The 16,537-nt window shown below is 36.8% G+C and overlaps 2 protein-coding genes across 3 annotated transcripts in view; both read left to right on the top strand.

Annotated features, from left to right (window-relative positions):
- Positions 1–325: 325 nt before the first annotated feature.
- Positions 326–1,855, top strand: LOC141436083 (uncharacterized). Its single transcript, XM_074098930.1, has 2 exons — positions 326–401; positions 738–1,855. The coding sequence occupies exons 1-2, from the start codon at positions 350–352 to the stop codon at positions 1,118–1,120; spliced, it is 435 nt and encodes a 144-aa protein (XP_073955031.1). The 5' UTR covers positions 326–349; the 3' UTR covers positions 1,121–1,855.
- Positions 1,856–1,937: 82 nt separating this feature from the next.
- LOC141436082 (pickpocket protein 28-like) overlaps positions 1,938–16,537 on the top strand; it is a 29,567-nt gene continuing 14,967 nt past the window's right edge. The window contains exons 1-3 of one of the 2 annotated variants that reach the window (XM_074098929.1): positions 1,938–2,179; positions 15,645–15,800; positions 16,054–16,183. In XM_074098929.1, coding sequence (XP_073955030.1) covers positions 15,724–15,800; positions 16,054–16,183 — 207 coding nt within the window. In that variant the 5' untranslated portion in view covers positions 1,938–2,179; positions 15,645–15,723. Of the gene's footprint in view, positions 2,180–14,557; positions 14,644–15,644; positions 15,801–16,053; positions 16,184–16,537 lie in introns of those variants that run through there. The other variant, XM_074098928.1, reaches the window with a different exon arrangement.

Below are 16,537 nucleotides of genomic sequence, written 5' to 3'. Positions count from 1 at the left end.
CGTTATCGCTTACATTTATTTTTAGTCTTCATAAAAGTATCACCAGGCTTTATCAAATGTAACTAATGCGCCAACTACTTTAACGAATTCTCTAAAGTACTGAGGATTTAATTTATCTAAATAACTCACACTAGCTAATACCTGTACGGAGTCTACTTGTATAGAAATGGTTAGCAAAATTATACCTTTTTACGTAACGTTATCTTCAAATTACAGATAAAAATCTATGGAAATTTAATATTTAAGATACCGATCTTTTAGCCGCTGATAGCTAATATCATTGCCCTGAACAGTATATAAAAAGAAAACTATTAATAAAGTAAGCACATCATCTACAGTATTAATCAAAATGGTTTCTAAAGTGTTGGGATTGTTCGTTTTTGCTGCGGTTGCTACCTTGGGTAATCTATCATGATATTAAAAATCTTCGTCTTTTTGAAACTTAAATAGATATATTTTTTAACTACTTTTTAAGTGAATACCCAAGAATGCATCATAAGATTCATGTCAAAATAATGATAAATAATGCAGTATTAGTTTTTTGTAATATTGATTTTATCCCTCGTATTAGTGCAGTAGTGCCAGTAGAAAAGCATTATTATATAACCCAGAGTTTTTGAGCTACATTATTGTGATCTTAGTGAAACAACGTTCATTCCATCAACAATTTCTTTCAACACTTTTTTAACATACATAGGTATTGGATTCCGTGATCAACACTCTCGTTATCATTTCAGGTAGCTCCGAGCTGACCCAAATCTTCCTCGAAGATGAGAGCTTGACCTTTATCACCAACCCTTTGATCGGAAAGTCTTTAACCATCCCTAAGTTTGTCTTTGACACTCTCCAGTCCTGCCACGTCGTCCTTCCCAGCGGAGTCTTGGTCGAAGTTTTCCCAAACAACGAGCTGGACGATCCTTACATCACCTTCCTTGATGCTGTTGAGCCCTTCAGAAGCTGCGGTATCGGGTTCCATGGGGCACCTGTCTCACACAGTGGCACCTATGAACTGTATTCTATGGTTCAAGACTGGGCAAACAGCGGTCTAAGCTTGACTAGAAAGAAGTTCCATCTGACTTTGGTGGAGAGTGACCCATGGCATGGTGAAGTGAAACAATAAATTGACAGATTCAGGTGTTACAGCGACATTAAATTGACTCCGCGAAACGGCACATAAAAGTCTGCTTTAGGATTTAAAAAAATTGCAACTAAATACAATAAAATTTTAGCAATGAGAAGAGAAAGATCAATTATTTTATTAATGTATTTTTGATACAAATGCTTCAATTCATTATCGAGTCACGCGACTCGTGAGTCGTGATATTGTGAGTGACCTCTGTATCAATATCTGTATTATGTCTCTGTCACGCGGGGGAACGTATAAAAATAAATAAAGTTTAAAAAGCAAAATAGACGAAATACATCATGGTCACTTGATATAACATAGTTTTCGGCAAAAATATCGATTAAATATGCAGATTTTTAGAATCGTGTAATCTGCAGTTAGATTTCAGTAAGGTTTGTTTTATAAAAATCCTGTGTAAAGTTGAAAATTTCTGAGAAAATTGCATTTTATTGTTGTTGTTTTTTTGTTGTCATTTTATTGTCTACTCGTGACCACGGCCACTGTTATGTTGCCGAAACGTCGAGGTAAATATTACTCGTGTGTGTTAGCGTGATAAGTCCTGTGCGTGGTACCTACATGAGTGAAAATCACGAAAGTTTAAGACATTACACTATTATGTAGTTCGTCCATTAAGTATTCTTTTTAAACTTCATGTCATTTTATATACGTCTCACGATAGTTAAAATATATAATGTACGCTTACTTTATTAAAACTGTTTTGATTTGTTATTGAGTTATTCTTATTTCTTATTTTTTTTATTCGACTGGATGGCAAACGAGCAAGTGGATCTCCTGATGGTAAGAGATCACCACCGCCCTTAAACATCTGCAACACCAGGGGTATTGCAGATGAGTTGCCAACCTGGAGGCCTAAGATGGGATACCTCAAGTGCCAGTAATTTCACCGGCTGTCTTACTCTCCACGCCGAAACACAACAGTGCCAGCACTGCTGCTTCACGGCAGGATTAGCGAGCAAGATGGTGGTAGCAATCCGGGCGGACCCTGCACAAGATCCTACCACCTGCGAAGACCAATTATTGTAATAATTATTGGTAAGTCCGATGTATTTTTTCCAGATTTCATTTTTTGCATATAGAAAAGTATGACAATATGTTTGATAAACGGATACGATACGTTATTATTGAGTAAATGCAAGACTGATTTTTCCTCTTTTTACCCTTTTTCTTTGTAGTAAGAGAGTTGCAATTCAAGTCATAAATAACAACGACAGCTTGGATTTCTGTTAGAGACTGCTTCCAATTAAGTAACAGAAACTTATGAAACGAGATAACCAAAACAAAAGACAACAAGTTAGTTGGACACAGAACGGCAATCCGAGCTATCTCATCCGGGCAGTGTGTCTCAGATCGAATTAATAACTAGTGCGCGGCCCGCAGCGTCTGTCACAGTAGTTTAGAAGCGCCGTCTGCCCAACTTTGGTATAAAAGAGACGTTCACAGTACGCACACAGCCAATTAGAATCCCAAGGCCAGCATAGAACATTGTCTCGCTATAATTTTATCTAAAACAATGCTCATAATTAATTGATCATCATGATCATATCGCGTTGCTCCACGCAGGAACAAATCAAGGTTCTCCATTTTATTTTAAACTATGTTTATCTGCGGCTTCGCATGCGTAAACCATTAAATTTGGCAGTTGAATTGAAATTGCGGGATTTTATTATATTCCCACGTGAGTTCCCAAAAAAATACACCTTGGATTTCATTAACGTTGGACATAAAACAACTTTGCCAAATTTCAGTATTCTAAACTAAGCGGTTGAGACTTCAAGATTTTTTCCTGATTCCGTGGGAATATCGGGATAAAAAGGAGCCTTTGTGATATTTCACCCAAATTTCTTCCAAATCCATCCAGCCGTTTTAGCGTGAATGAGTAACAAACATTCAACACACACACTCATACTCACAAACTTTCGCATTTTTTTTTTTAGTAAAATCTATTCGTTTTGTTTTTACAAAATTTCGCTAGTTTGAGTAAAAGATAAAGATGGTTGGAAAAGTTGTGGAGTCAGTCAAGCAGTAGAACACTTACAGGCTAAATAAAATAAAAAACGGCCAAGTGCGAGTCGGACTCGCGCACGAAGGGTTCCGTACCATTATCTGTACCTACAACATTAGACATTAGCAAAAAAAAGGCAAAAAAAAACAAGTTTGTTGTATGGGAGCCCCATTAACTATTTGTTTAATTTTAGTTCCATTATTTATTTGTAAAGTGATTATAATCGAAAGATTCTGTGAATCTGTTGCCATCATTAATATCGAGCAAAAAATGGCCATAAAATCACGTTTGTTGTATGGAAGCCCCCTTCAAATATTCATTTTATTCTGTTTTTAGTATTTGTTGCTATAGCGGCTACAGTAATACATAATCTGTGAAAATTTTAAGTGTCTATTTAAATATTACGGCTTAAGAGATAGAGCCCTGTGACAGACGGACAGACAGACACACAGCGGAGTCTCAGTAATAGGGTTCCGTTGGCACCCATTGGGTACGGAACCCTAAAAAGCGCCTTTAAGACAAGTAAAACTCGCGGGAAAACATTTTGGATTGTCAAAGCGCAAGTCCAGGCTGGTCCAGCTGTAATTTTGTCCATTAGTTCTCGAGTAAACTCAGCTTAATGCAGTTTACCAAGTCCCGCCTGTGGACTAGACTGACATTCGTTGATACGTGGCCAGCTTGCCTTATTTATGTTTATATAAAAATACACGCGGCGTTGGCAGGCCTCCCACCAGGTGGACTTGCGACATTGTGAGAGTTGCGGGAGACCGGTGGATGCAAGTGGCGAGTTGTCGTTCATTGTGGCGTTCTGCTGATGATGATTGTGCTGATGATGAAGAATACACAGCACAGCATGAGTAAGTTAGTGTTAACACGTTAAACGCCATGGGGGTCACCAGTGACCTCATGCTAAACCTGTTTTCAAGACGCTGATTTGCGCCGTGTGAAGGAGCTATCAGCTATTATTTTGAAAGTATATTTTTTTTTTGTAAAATCTCAATTTTCGCTCTAGCGTTTAACGTGTTAAAAAGCAGAGAATAAAATTAGGTAACTGTCCCTAGAACACACTGGAACATTTCAGCAAGTATTAAATGACAGTTAATCCGGATCACGTCTTAAATCGATTTTAGTTCGACATGTTTCGGCTTAATTTGTAGCTCTTCCTCTAGGAGCAATGCGACTCAGTGGCTGCTGCAACACGCGGCCTACGTGCTCCCGAGCCCCGAGCTCCGTGTCGTCCGAAACATTGTAGAGCTAAATTGGATTTAAGACGTGACTTATCCGGATTAACTGTCATTTAGTATGAGTGAATTTAACGGTAGTTTCATCTTCAAAATATTTCAGCTTGCTTGACGGAAGCGGGCTAGAAATATTATTTCAGTAAACTTCGTAAACTTCTGAGCAAAAATTTGTCCAAAAATGTCTGAACACGCTTCTACGCCGTTAACAATAGGGTCGTGTTCACATTTTTTTATTTATCAAATGTTTACCCACATGTTTATGAACTCGACTTTACAAAAGCGGAGTGCGTTTTAACAAGCTTTTACTTAATTTATCCTGTTTATTGTTGATGTTTTTTGTTTGAGTTAAATCTTGCAAGTTCATTTTGATCCATTTCCGATGGTCAGATCAACTTGAATATTGGTATGCATATGTAAATTGTATGACATTGCAAATACAGTTAATGAAAAGTACAGCCAGCACAAAAAAACTGTATTTAAAATAAAAAAAATAACAAAAACTGATTTAGAGCGTAAACGTGAAAGCTTGTTTTTAACGTTTTTTACTTTAACATTTTTTACAAAGATTCTCACTTTAACAGTTGTAATAAATTAAACTCAAATGAACGTGTAATAACTGCAAAAACAATTAAATGCAAACAAAACTCTTTTAAGCATTAACTAGTTACTGAAATCGGAATTCGTAAAATCTGCAGAGTTGCCCTGCAACTGGCAGCGGTCACAACTTTTTTTAATTTTTTCCTTTTCCAGATGTCTGGCTCAAGTTCCATTAACATGTTTGTATAGTTTGCTGCCATAAGCAAAGTCTTGTCAGGTACTTTACCATTAAAGAGTTTAAGTGACCACTATGATTAGAGGTACTTTACGTAAGTTTCTGTTAAAAAAATATTTTTAAATAGCTGTTGCCCGTGACTGTCCGCGTCGAATTCGTGTATCGCTATCCCGTGGGAAAAATGCAATTTTCCGGGATAAAACTATCCTTTGTCCTTTCCTGGGACTCGAAACTATTTGTATACCGAACTTCGTCTAAATCGGTTCAGCAGTTTAGACGTGACGAGGTAACAAACAAACAAACAAACTGACAAACTTTCGCATTCATAATAATTAATCTTAAGCGGGATAGGTACAAGCTCTTTTAATGAAAGTACTTTTTCTTAATTGTACTTGCATTATCATTAATCTTCCTAACGACATAATATTATTATGTCCGCTCATATTATGTATTTACTAATATCCGCTCTCAGTCGTTGGACGTCCACTGTTGGACATAGGGCTCCCCTATAGACCGTCCTACGGCTGAGATGATGATGATGACGTTGATGATGATTCGCTCTCATTGCAGTTTAGATAAGTGTATGTACTTACCTACTACTAATTATAACCTAACCAACAAAAAGTTGCAAAACCCCGACTTTATCACTTCAAAGTTCAATATCTCAAAAACGGCTAAACCAATTTTGATAAAACATATCTAAGAACCATCGCCAGAAAAATTGCTGTCAAATAAAAAAAAACCGCCTTACAATCGGTCCACCCGTTTAAGAGACAGACAGACAGACCCAGACACACATAGCGGTCAAACTTAACACCCTTCTTTATGCGTCGGGGGTTAAAAATAGATTATCATGCCCTTAGACGTTATACGCGAATGAGGTCTCTGTTTTTTAGTTAGAAGGTTGTGACCAAATTTGCTTTCATATCACGACATCTTACGAGCAAGTGTGATTAAAATATTACAACGAAAAATATTAAAATATCAAAGGAGAAACATAAATTGTCTCAATTAAATACGCTTACAAATTTCTTGTCCGAAACAAACAAAGGGTTTTAAATAATGATACAACATTAATTGTTGTCTGTAAATTTTATTTGCAGAATTAAGCAGTACAAAATTACAAACGACTTAAAATAGGGTAAGTAATATAATACATAACAACTTTAATATAATACTCACGCTCTATATGTTTTTTAATTTCGTACTTTTACCTTTTACTACTTACCTAAAATGATAAACATATCTCATCACGAAAACAACATAGGGTATTACCACGTTTAAATTAGTCTAAGTAAGTTTGTACTATGGATTTTTTTAACAACAATTTTTATTTGTGTCTCAATCGAGAAAAACAAAATAAAATTAAATAAAAATGAAATTTACTGTGGGAGCACAAAACAAGTTATAATATATATTATGTAAAACTACACTATGATCCACCTCTTGGGCATGCAAATTGGCATGTATGTATGTAGAGCTAGAACATCGATAGAAAGTTGGTAAAAAATATGTACATTTAAAAAACGCCTTAACTTAAAACTTACAAAAAAAACAAACAGCAGAGTCTAAAACCAGTTACCTTCCAGCCACTTTCTAATCTTTCTCTCATTTTGAAATTGTACGTACACATCCTTCTATCTTCCCGGGATTTCAAAAGCATATGCGTAAATAAGGCTCCATCCACACCGTCCCGTTAATAGAATAGTCTTACAGGTGGTAATAACGCTACATAACCTAACGGCTGAGAAGGGTCGCTCGTATTTTGCGGGCAACGACGGTCCATGACCACAACTCTATGGATGCAAGAATTTACGTTTGCCCTTTTTATGTGCACGCAGCTTTATAAATTATTAAGACTGGCTGGTTTTATTGTAGCAAGGTTGCGTGGATATAAGACGAAAAAAAATTTGTCGTTATAAAAAAAGTAAAGAGTAAATCTATTGAAAAAAAAATGTTTGAAATGCTTAGCTGCGTTTGAATTTATAGTTCTTAAATATATTTCGTAGTATTATTTTCAGTTATTTATTTCAAAAACTTAAAATTAGGTAAATTTAAAAAACTTTGCATTTGGTGAGTGCATTTCTTTACTTTTTATGTAGGTTTTAGGTTGAAGTAAATAAACAAATTAAACACATTTAGAAGGGGTAATCTTTTTATAATTTTCATTGTTATAGTTAGTTAAGCTATCATAGGTTTGTTCTTTTTTATGTATGTAAACTCATAATTGTACAAAATAATATAATTACCTATTTGTATTTTGTAAATAAATAAATAATACAGAAAACAAAATAATGTAAATTTTGAAAACTGTTCTTAAATTACAATATTATTTTATTACTATAAATTTTAGTAAGAAAATTTAAATCGAGTTAAATGAATTTATTGATTTATTGATGAAATTGAAGGTTTCTTGATCTAACCTTTTCTAGATCAATGAACCTTTTGGGCAAATCTTTTCTCCGCTAGGCGAAAATTTATGACAGCAAATTAGTTAAAGTATCAACAAAGTTAGTCAGAATTTAATTTGTAACAATTTGTGCCGGAGGCAAAACAAATTAAATGCAAGCTCCCCGGCTCCGGGCTATAAAAAGGACCCTGTCATAAGCATCCGTTCCAATTGTCATAATTTGTACAACGCGGTTAAGTCTAGCAGTACAGTGGAATCCAGTAGGCCATTTTAAAGCCCTGGCAATACGTTATTCCACTTCTCACTCATATCCCACTAATAGTCAAATTACCACAAACGGGACTTATCACGCTAAAACACACGAGCAATATTTACCTCCACGTTTCAACCACATTACAGTGGCCGTAGTCACGAGTGGACTGAAGTGTAGGATGTCAAGTCTGCCTAGCAGTTAGTCTGTTTTTTTGTTTGTTTTTTTTTTATATGCTGGGATAAAATATAATTTATTTACACATATTATATAAACTATACATAGGATAACATTATTATATTTAATATTCATTCGACTAAATAAGGTATATTATGTACAATAAAATTAAATAAACTAAAATTATATTAAATCTAAAATGGACCCTGCGGCATGGTACCAAAGATGCTGGCAGCATTTCCCCGCTGGATCGCAAGACTGATGCGTTGAGCGAGGAAACTGCCAGCTCTTCGGTCTCCTGTGTATCTCTGAGTCTCTTCGATAGATCTTTGAAGAGATTCAGAGCGCCAGGGCCCATAGAAAGATACATTAGAAAGTAATAACAAATAAAAATAGAAGACTAACAAATTGATTAACTAATAAAAAATGGTCAAGTCAGTTTGTCAGTTGGAGTGTGGTAGGGCAGCACTATCATCAAAGCCAAACAGCTTCGCTGCTGGCTTCCATTTGTGACGGGTACATCAAATGCACATGTTAGTCGCTCTAAATATAGAAGTTATTATACGAGCTCTCAGCCAGCCCAAACTTACTTGTTACTTCATTAAACCGCTGAACCGATTTAGAAGGACATATGATAGTTTTTATCCCGGGAAATTACATAGTTCCCGCGGGATAGCGATAACCGAATTCTATGCGGACGGAGGCGCGGGTAACAGGCTAGTAGTTAATATAATAATCTTTGTCAATAGTTTTAATTTATAAATAAAGGTAATAATGATATAATAACGGCAATATTACCTTTTATTATAGAGTCTCACTCTACTTTTATTTCATATTTTAGATTTAGTTTTACATTTTAAATTTGATGAGATACAGACATTAAAAAGGCGTGTACAGAAAAAAATCCGCAGGATCAAAACTTAGTTGTTCTATTTACTCAGTAACCTAAAATTTGGCATGAGCTCTTATAACACAACCAATAAGACAAGTCTGAAAATTATATTTTTCGTGTCAGTAAATTATATGAAATGATCCCCACTGTGTACATTTCGCTTAGGAGTAGGGCTCTGCTAACACTGGATTATTCTAATCTAGTAGGTACATAGGTAAAAAACCGGCTAAGAGCGTGTCGGACACACCCAAAATAGGGTTCCGTAGCCATTACGAAAAAAATTAAATAATATTTTTCTAAGGATTTCGTATTTTGTACGGTATATTCCAAGTTTAGGTATATTTTATACCTTAGGCTGCTATTTAATCGCTCGATTTTAATGAAAATTTGCACTTTAAATTTGAATATTTTGCAAAAAAAACACTGAGTCGAATTATCGTTTTAGCAACCCCCTAATGCTTTCAAAGGACCTATCCAACGATACCCCACACTACAAGGTTTGATGAGAAAAAAAAACACCCATACTTAACGTCTATGGGAGGTACTCTAAAAAATTTTTTTTTTATTTTTTTATTGTAAGTACCATTTTTTTGGGATAGTTTACATATATATTCGTGCAAAATTACAGCTTTCTAGCATTGATAGTCCCTGAGCAAAGCCGCGGACGGACAGACAGACAGACAGACATGGCGAAACTATAAGAGTTCCGTTTTTGCCCTTTTGGCTACGGAACCCTAAAAAATTGGGTGCGTGAGTCAGATTTGTACATCGCCGGTTTTTTTATAATTAGAACAGCACAATTGCTGTATCGTTTGTGTGTTTTATGTATCGTTTACTATTTCAGGTATACAATAAAGAATCATTGTGTATTTTGTATTGCTTAAACATTTCCAGGTAAAAATCCAAATTAATTGTAATGACAATTACTTCAACACTTCACTATTAAGCTAAAACTATTATATTGCCTATTCTATTGGTCCTACTTTAGCACTAACATAAACAAGCAAAGCGCGTGCATGCCAGCATAACCGTAGTGATGTATAAAAATAGAAATGCGACACTTTCTATCCGAAATAATGTAACGTTCCCATGGGAGAAATAAATAAGCACAGTCGGGGCCCACTCGTATACGCAATACCCGGCTAATGAAACATTTGAAAATCCATTCGACAAGGTTTTAGTTCCGTTGGGGAGTGTTTAGAATGAGTAGTTATCAAAAAGTCAAGTTTTTATCTATATTATGTAACTAAATGATTTGAATATAAAAAAAATGGATAAAACACATAATGATTGTTTTAAAAAAAGTACAATTTTCTCAAATATTGTCGATCCAGTTACAAAATGAACTTAACCCAACCTAAATCAAAAGTTCTTACAAAAACATTCAAACTATTTCGTACAGAGAATCCAGCCCCCTGAAGGTTACAACAGGTGCAAAAAATGTTAAACTTTCTCATACTAAAAAGTGTTAGTTATGTCGAATTGTACTACATTTTTTTTAATATAACTGATCGCCATTGCCCCCTATCTCACCTGATGTTAAGTGCAGACGAGGCCAAAGGTGTATCTCACTGGTTAAGTAACAGCCTATTCACGGTTGTGATAAAAGCGCCTGCTGGAATTGTCTCCGGTCATTTGAATCAGTGTTTATCGTACATTTTATTATCGAATCCTCCTTTAACAGCATATCGGTGTAAACCATGTTTATGGCACAAACGGCGTGACAGTGTGACGGTATCTTTATGTGCTATCGATGCTTTCGTTAAATTGTTGACAGGATTATGTTCATATTAAATTTGTTCTGCAATTTTAAAGGCTGCTTGCTGAAGTTCAAAATACATGCTGAAAAAAAGCGATTTGTTTGTCCGACCAAGTATTCTATGAACTAAAATAATTTCCTTGCTCACCCGTGACCTTACGATAGCTAAGCTTATGCAAAATATGCGTGTTCATGCAGTTCCTCCACCTCCACACTGTAAGAACACACACAAAATCAACTCAAACCCATCTATCACCACCACCACACTACACTGACGCGTTTCGAACTCAACCAGAGCTCATCTTCAGAGTGACACAACCGTACACCATGCTACCAGTTGTTAGACTAACGAACCACAACCACCGTTTTAACTTGTCACTGTAACTCCCCAAGTACCCACATACGTTTTAAGTAACAAAACAAAACTACCCACAAATTATTAATAAAATTTTTTAACCGTGCTTCAAAACTACCTTGATTTTTATTTATTTACTGTCAAACAAACATTGCTCGAAGGACTGATGGCCGATGGGATCAAAAGGTTCTCAAATGGCGTCCGCGGACCGGGAGACGAGCTGTCGGTAAGCCTCTAACAAGATGGAGCGACGACCTGGTTAAGATCGCGGGATCGCGGTGGATGCGAAAAGCACAAGACCGGTCTGAGTGGAGAACCTTGGGGGAGGCCTATGTCCAGCAGTGGACGTCTTTCGGCTGACATGATGATGATGACATACATACTATTACATACATACTAATGTTATAAATTAAGCCGTGGTGGCCGTGTAGTCAAAACCTATGGCCTCTCAAGCAGAGGATCGTGAGTTCAAACCCCGGCTCGCACCTCTGAGTTTTTTGAAATTCATGTGCGGGGTTACATTTGAAATTTACCACGAACTTTACGGTGAAGGAAAACATCGTAAGGAAACCTGAACAAAACTGCGAAGCAACTCAATGGCATGTGTGAAGTTCCCAATCCGCACTGGACCCGCGTGGGAACTACGGCCTAAGCCCTCTCATTCTGCTCTCAGAATGAGGCCTGTGCCCAGCAGTGGGACGTATATAGGCTGGGATGACGATGATGATGATTATAAATGAGAAAAATTACCACTGTTACCACTTCACACGGAAACCGCTGAACCAATTTAAAATAAATGGAGATAGTTAGAGAACCTAGAATGGGCATAAGGATAGTTTCAACTCAGTAGCCGCATTAGCAAACGGAGTTACGGGCAAACAGCTAGTAAATTAAAAAATCACTCTTGCATATTCCGTTTCTAATCGTTCATGACCTGAAGGTCTCTATTGACTCGCAGCCTACGTCATAAGTAAGATTATCCACCCACGAAATGGGGATATATTAGAAACCTCTCACGCAAAAGTGTAGGCGGTTTATTGTTCTATGCCAACGTTGTGGATGCTTCCGATACTGGACCCTTAAGGCAGCATTACAAAGATTAAACACCTATTTTATCCTTAACCTTTTTTTCACAAAAAGTGGAAAAGCGATTGTGATTTCAAACGCGATAGAAAAATATGGCCACTGATGAAAGTTGCTGGAATCGCATAGACGCGGGTGACGCAGCACCGGTCGCTGACACTACTGACAGTCAATGGTTGTCGATGATGACGATTATTAACATCTTTCAATCTTGTTAGTGTGACTAACACTGGTGTCATCATCATCATCATGTCAGCCGAATGACGTCCACTGCTGGACATAGGCCTCCCCCGAGGCTCTCCACTCAGACCGGTCTTGTGCTTTTCGGATCCACCGCGATCCCGCGATCTTAACCAGGTCCTCGCTCCATCTTGTTGGAGGCTTACCGACAGCTCGTCTCCCGGTCCGCGGACGCCATTCGAGAACCTTTTAACCCCATCGGCCATCAGTCCTGCGAGCAATGTGCCCCGCCCACTGCCACTTCAGTTTCGCAATTCTTCGGGCTATGTCGGTAATCTTAGTTCTACTGCGGATATCATCATTTCTGATTCTATCCCGCAGAGAAACCCCGAGCATAGCCCTCTCCATAGCCCTTTGAGTGTGTTCAATAAAACCTAATTAACTATCATCATCATCATAAGCCAATAGATGTCCACTGTTAAACAAAGGCTTACTTACAATGCCACAATGAACGACAGCTCGCCGTTTGTATCTGTCGGCGGCCGATCGTAAAATCCGCCACATCACGAAATGCCTAGGCATAACGGTTAGTTTTGAACGATATGGCGGATGTCCCTTAGCCAATTCATGAAATGGCGCTATTTCACGATATGATTTCAGATCGCAGTCACCACTCCAGCCGCCAATTAACTAACCCCCCCCCCCAACGGCTAATTAACTGTACAGTGATTGACTTATCAATATATAAATTTTATGTTGTACTAGAGTTTACCTGCTGCTTTGCACGCGTAAACTATTCGATCAGGTAGTTACAATTGAAATTCTGGGATTTTATGAAATTCCCCTGGTAATTCCCAAAATTTAGATCGTGGTCTTCATTGAGGTTGTGTTCAGAACAACTGTCCAAAATTTCAAGACTTAAACCAGCGGAAATTTCAAGATTTTATCCCTATCCCGTGGAAATATCAGGATAAAAGTATCCTATGTCTTAATCCAGGTTATAAACTAACTTTTTTCCAAATTCCAGCGTGAAGAAGTACACATTCAAACATACTCACTCACTCACTCACAAACTATCGCATTTATAATAGGAGTAGGATTTAACGAAAATAATTTAATAGTTTAGCCACAAAACTTCGTGTGTGTTACTGTCACATAGAAGTTATTAATACTTACATAATGAGAAAAAAATTGTTTTCATGGGTTTTAATTACTCACCCAGCTCAATTAGGTATACTAACGTGTAACAGCCAGTGCGTGCCTATCTTTATACCATTTAGCGCTATTAAAAGGAACTTAATTATTCCATTTTTTGATGAGTTTTTAAATTCGCTGAGTACTCGTTAGAGTCACTTGCAAACACTGAGTAATGTTTTATTTTGTAGCGGGATCGCTTATAGTTTTGAAAATAATAGTTATCGGCATCGCAACAGTACATTGACTAATTTGAATGGAAGTATCTAGTCGCATTTGATAGAACTCCCTTGTTTTTTATTTATAAAACTCTCATTTCAATTTTTATAAAATAATTATCATCAGAAATCGGATAGATTAGCGTTATGGTTCGCAATAATGTGGACATGGCTTTAAAATTTATTAACAGGATAATTATTAATTACTTCATTTCTTGAAATTACATTTGAAATGCTGTGTAAGGTTTTATAAATAAATTTGAACTCATAACCTTCAATCCAAATACTCTTTAATAATATTCTTCAAATAATATTATATTGAAGACAACACCTACTCTTTTCTAAACTATTATAGCTTTTCCTGCTTTTAATTCCGGTAAATGACAACGTTCCCAATAATTACGTATCTGCTGTCCAAACGAAGCTAAGGACAATAGATAATTAACTATCCTATGAGTATGTTTGTTACACCTTCACGCTGAAACGGCTTGACGGATTTAGATGAAATTTGGTATGTAGATAGCTGGACATTTGGAATAAAACATAGGCTACTTTTTATTCCCATATTCCCACGGAATAGGGATAAAGTCGCGTAACAAGAACTGCATTAGAATCATAAAATGTGATATGATTGTTTTTAATGTAACGTCAATAAAAACCACTATTTAAGTTTCGGAAATTCCCGCGGGAGTTTTTGTAAATCGCCTTATTTCAAATCAGCTGCTGGATCTAATGATTTACGTTTGCGAAGACGCGGGTAAACACTAGTGAATTCATAAATACATATCACTAAATTAACGAGGCATGTAAAGGAATGATGAGCAAATTAATTAACGAAATTAAAAAAAGAATAGACTTGCTAACACATTCACGCGTCTGCCGTGGTAGCGAGGTGACGTGCAGTTTAAAAGAGGAGTTCGTTAAAGTAAATGAACAAAATTAGATATCAAGAGCTGTCATGGAGTAAGTAATTCCTCTTGACTATTTTGGGTTTGAACGAGTATGAGGTGACCAATATTATTCGGTAGCTAGGTATTTCTTTTTGACCCCATACAACTTTATATTTTTTTACGTAATTTTTATTTTTGTTCCAATATTATATTTAATTTGTAATGTTAGCTTTCATACTCAAGATAATTGTAATTATATATTTTGTTTCCAAAAAATGACTTAAGCGGCGATTAGACTGAGTCTTTTACCTAACGCGGGCGCCGAAATTGTTTCAAACTACTTAGGCCAACGAACGTCGTCTTCACATTAGTCTACACTGTCCGCCTAAGGCAATTTACCCGATCAATGGCAGCTGTCGCTCGCCGAATGTGGCCGACTACCGTGTTCTTTACACTTTTGCGGTCTCTGCATGCAACATGCGGCGAACGATTTAAATAAAGTAATTGCCGATTTATGAGTAAAATATATAAGTTTCTTCTGAGTCACAACGGAACGAATATGCAGTCAGCTGTTTTGTAGGGTAAACTGGGTTATTTAATAAAGCGACCCAACTTTTTGAACTTCACTTACATAGTATCTACGAGTGAATGGCTCAAGATAGGTATGACTTGTTGTGTGTGAGGTTTATTTAGAATTTTAGAGTATAATATAACACCTATCATAGACAGTTGATTATCATCGGCTTATTTTTATGAGAAACTAGCTGACTAGACTCCGTCCGCGTAGAGTTTGTTTATAGCTATCCCGCGGGAACTATGATTTTTTTCCGGGATAAAAACTATCCTTTGTCCTTTACTATTTGTCTGTCGCGGACTTCCAAGATTCAGGCTCAGCCTAGTTTGTAGTCCGATAGATATTCAAATTTTGTAGAACTGTTTCATGTCAAATATACATTGATTATTATTATTATACCGAATTTTATTTAAATCAGATCAGCGGTTTTGACGTAGAAGAGGTCAACATTTACGAGTACATAATATTAGTAGGATTTATCAAATCTGTTGATATTCTAGATCCGGAAATGAAAATGAGCGGGCCGGTGTTAAAAGGAGAGTGCGTCGCGAGCGCAGGCGGCTGGTAGCGGGGGAGCTGATGCAAGACTTTGCACAAAACACCACGCTGCACGGCCTGGGGTACATCGCGGACAAAAAACTCAGCACCATAGAGAAGTAAGTTGTTAAATACTTAGTCTATTTATGATTCAGATGTTTTGAAAGTAAATAAAGAAAGAAACTGAAAAAATGACAACTTAAATTTTCTTAAAAATTCTTGAACTTCCTACTGAAATAATTTAAGCAGATTTTATTACGTTTCGAAAAATATCGATTTTGTTTTCATCTTCTTCGTCTTCTTCAATGACATTGGATTACAGCAGAATAATTTCATAAGCTAAGGCTCATAAGAACCTCTGACCTATTGCAGAATATTTTGGACTGTATCATTCGTGACAAGTGTGAGCTTGTGTGCGATGCTGATTTGGAATGTGTGGGTGAAATGGCAGTCAGCTCCGATCATCGTGACAGCGAGTGATGACCTTATTTCCGTTGAAGAGGTAAGATCCTGGGGCGCGCATTGAGGGTGGGCAGCACTAGTGTTACCTACCCTGCTGCGGTGGGATTGCGCGCTGCTGCAGGCGCAAACTAGCAGCGGCCAACCCTGGCATTTACTCACTGCATGCCAATGTAAGAACAAAGTCACTTCAACAAAAGCCTAAAAATACTTAAGGTTTTCATTTTGTTAAGTATGTGTAGTGGCACAGGTTAACTTACGAGGATCAAACTGAAAGTTCTTAGAAAATCAAAAACTGGACAAACTAGCAAGTTATTAGTTTTATTATATCTTTTCAAAATAGTGTCCATTCACATCAATATACCGCTGCATCTGATGGAACCACTGAGAAAAGCAC

This window comes from Choristoneura fumiferana, chromosome 16, assembly GCF_025370935.1.
Source record: "Choristoneura fumiferana chromosome 16, NRCan_CFum_1, whole genome shotgun sequence".
NCBI classification, from domain to species: domain Eukaryota; kingdom Metazoa; phylum Arthropoda; class Insecta; order Lepidoptera; family Tortricidae; genus Choristoneura; species Choristoneura fumiferana.
Note: the sequence above shows the minus strand (reverse complement) of the source record. Positions and strands in the feature narration are given on the sequence as shown.

Bases quoted from the DNA above. Each gene is read 5' to 3' on its own strand.
- LOC141436083 (XM_074098930.1), top strand. From the start codon at position 350: ATGGTTTCTAAAGTGTTGGGATTGTTCGTTTTTGCTGCGGTTGCTACC. The intron at 402-737 runs GTAATCTATCAT...TTATCATTTCAG, and splicing joins TGCTGCGGTTGCTACCTTGG to GTAGCTCCGAGCTGACCCAA.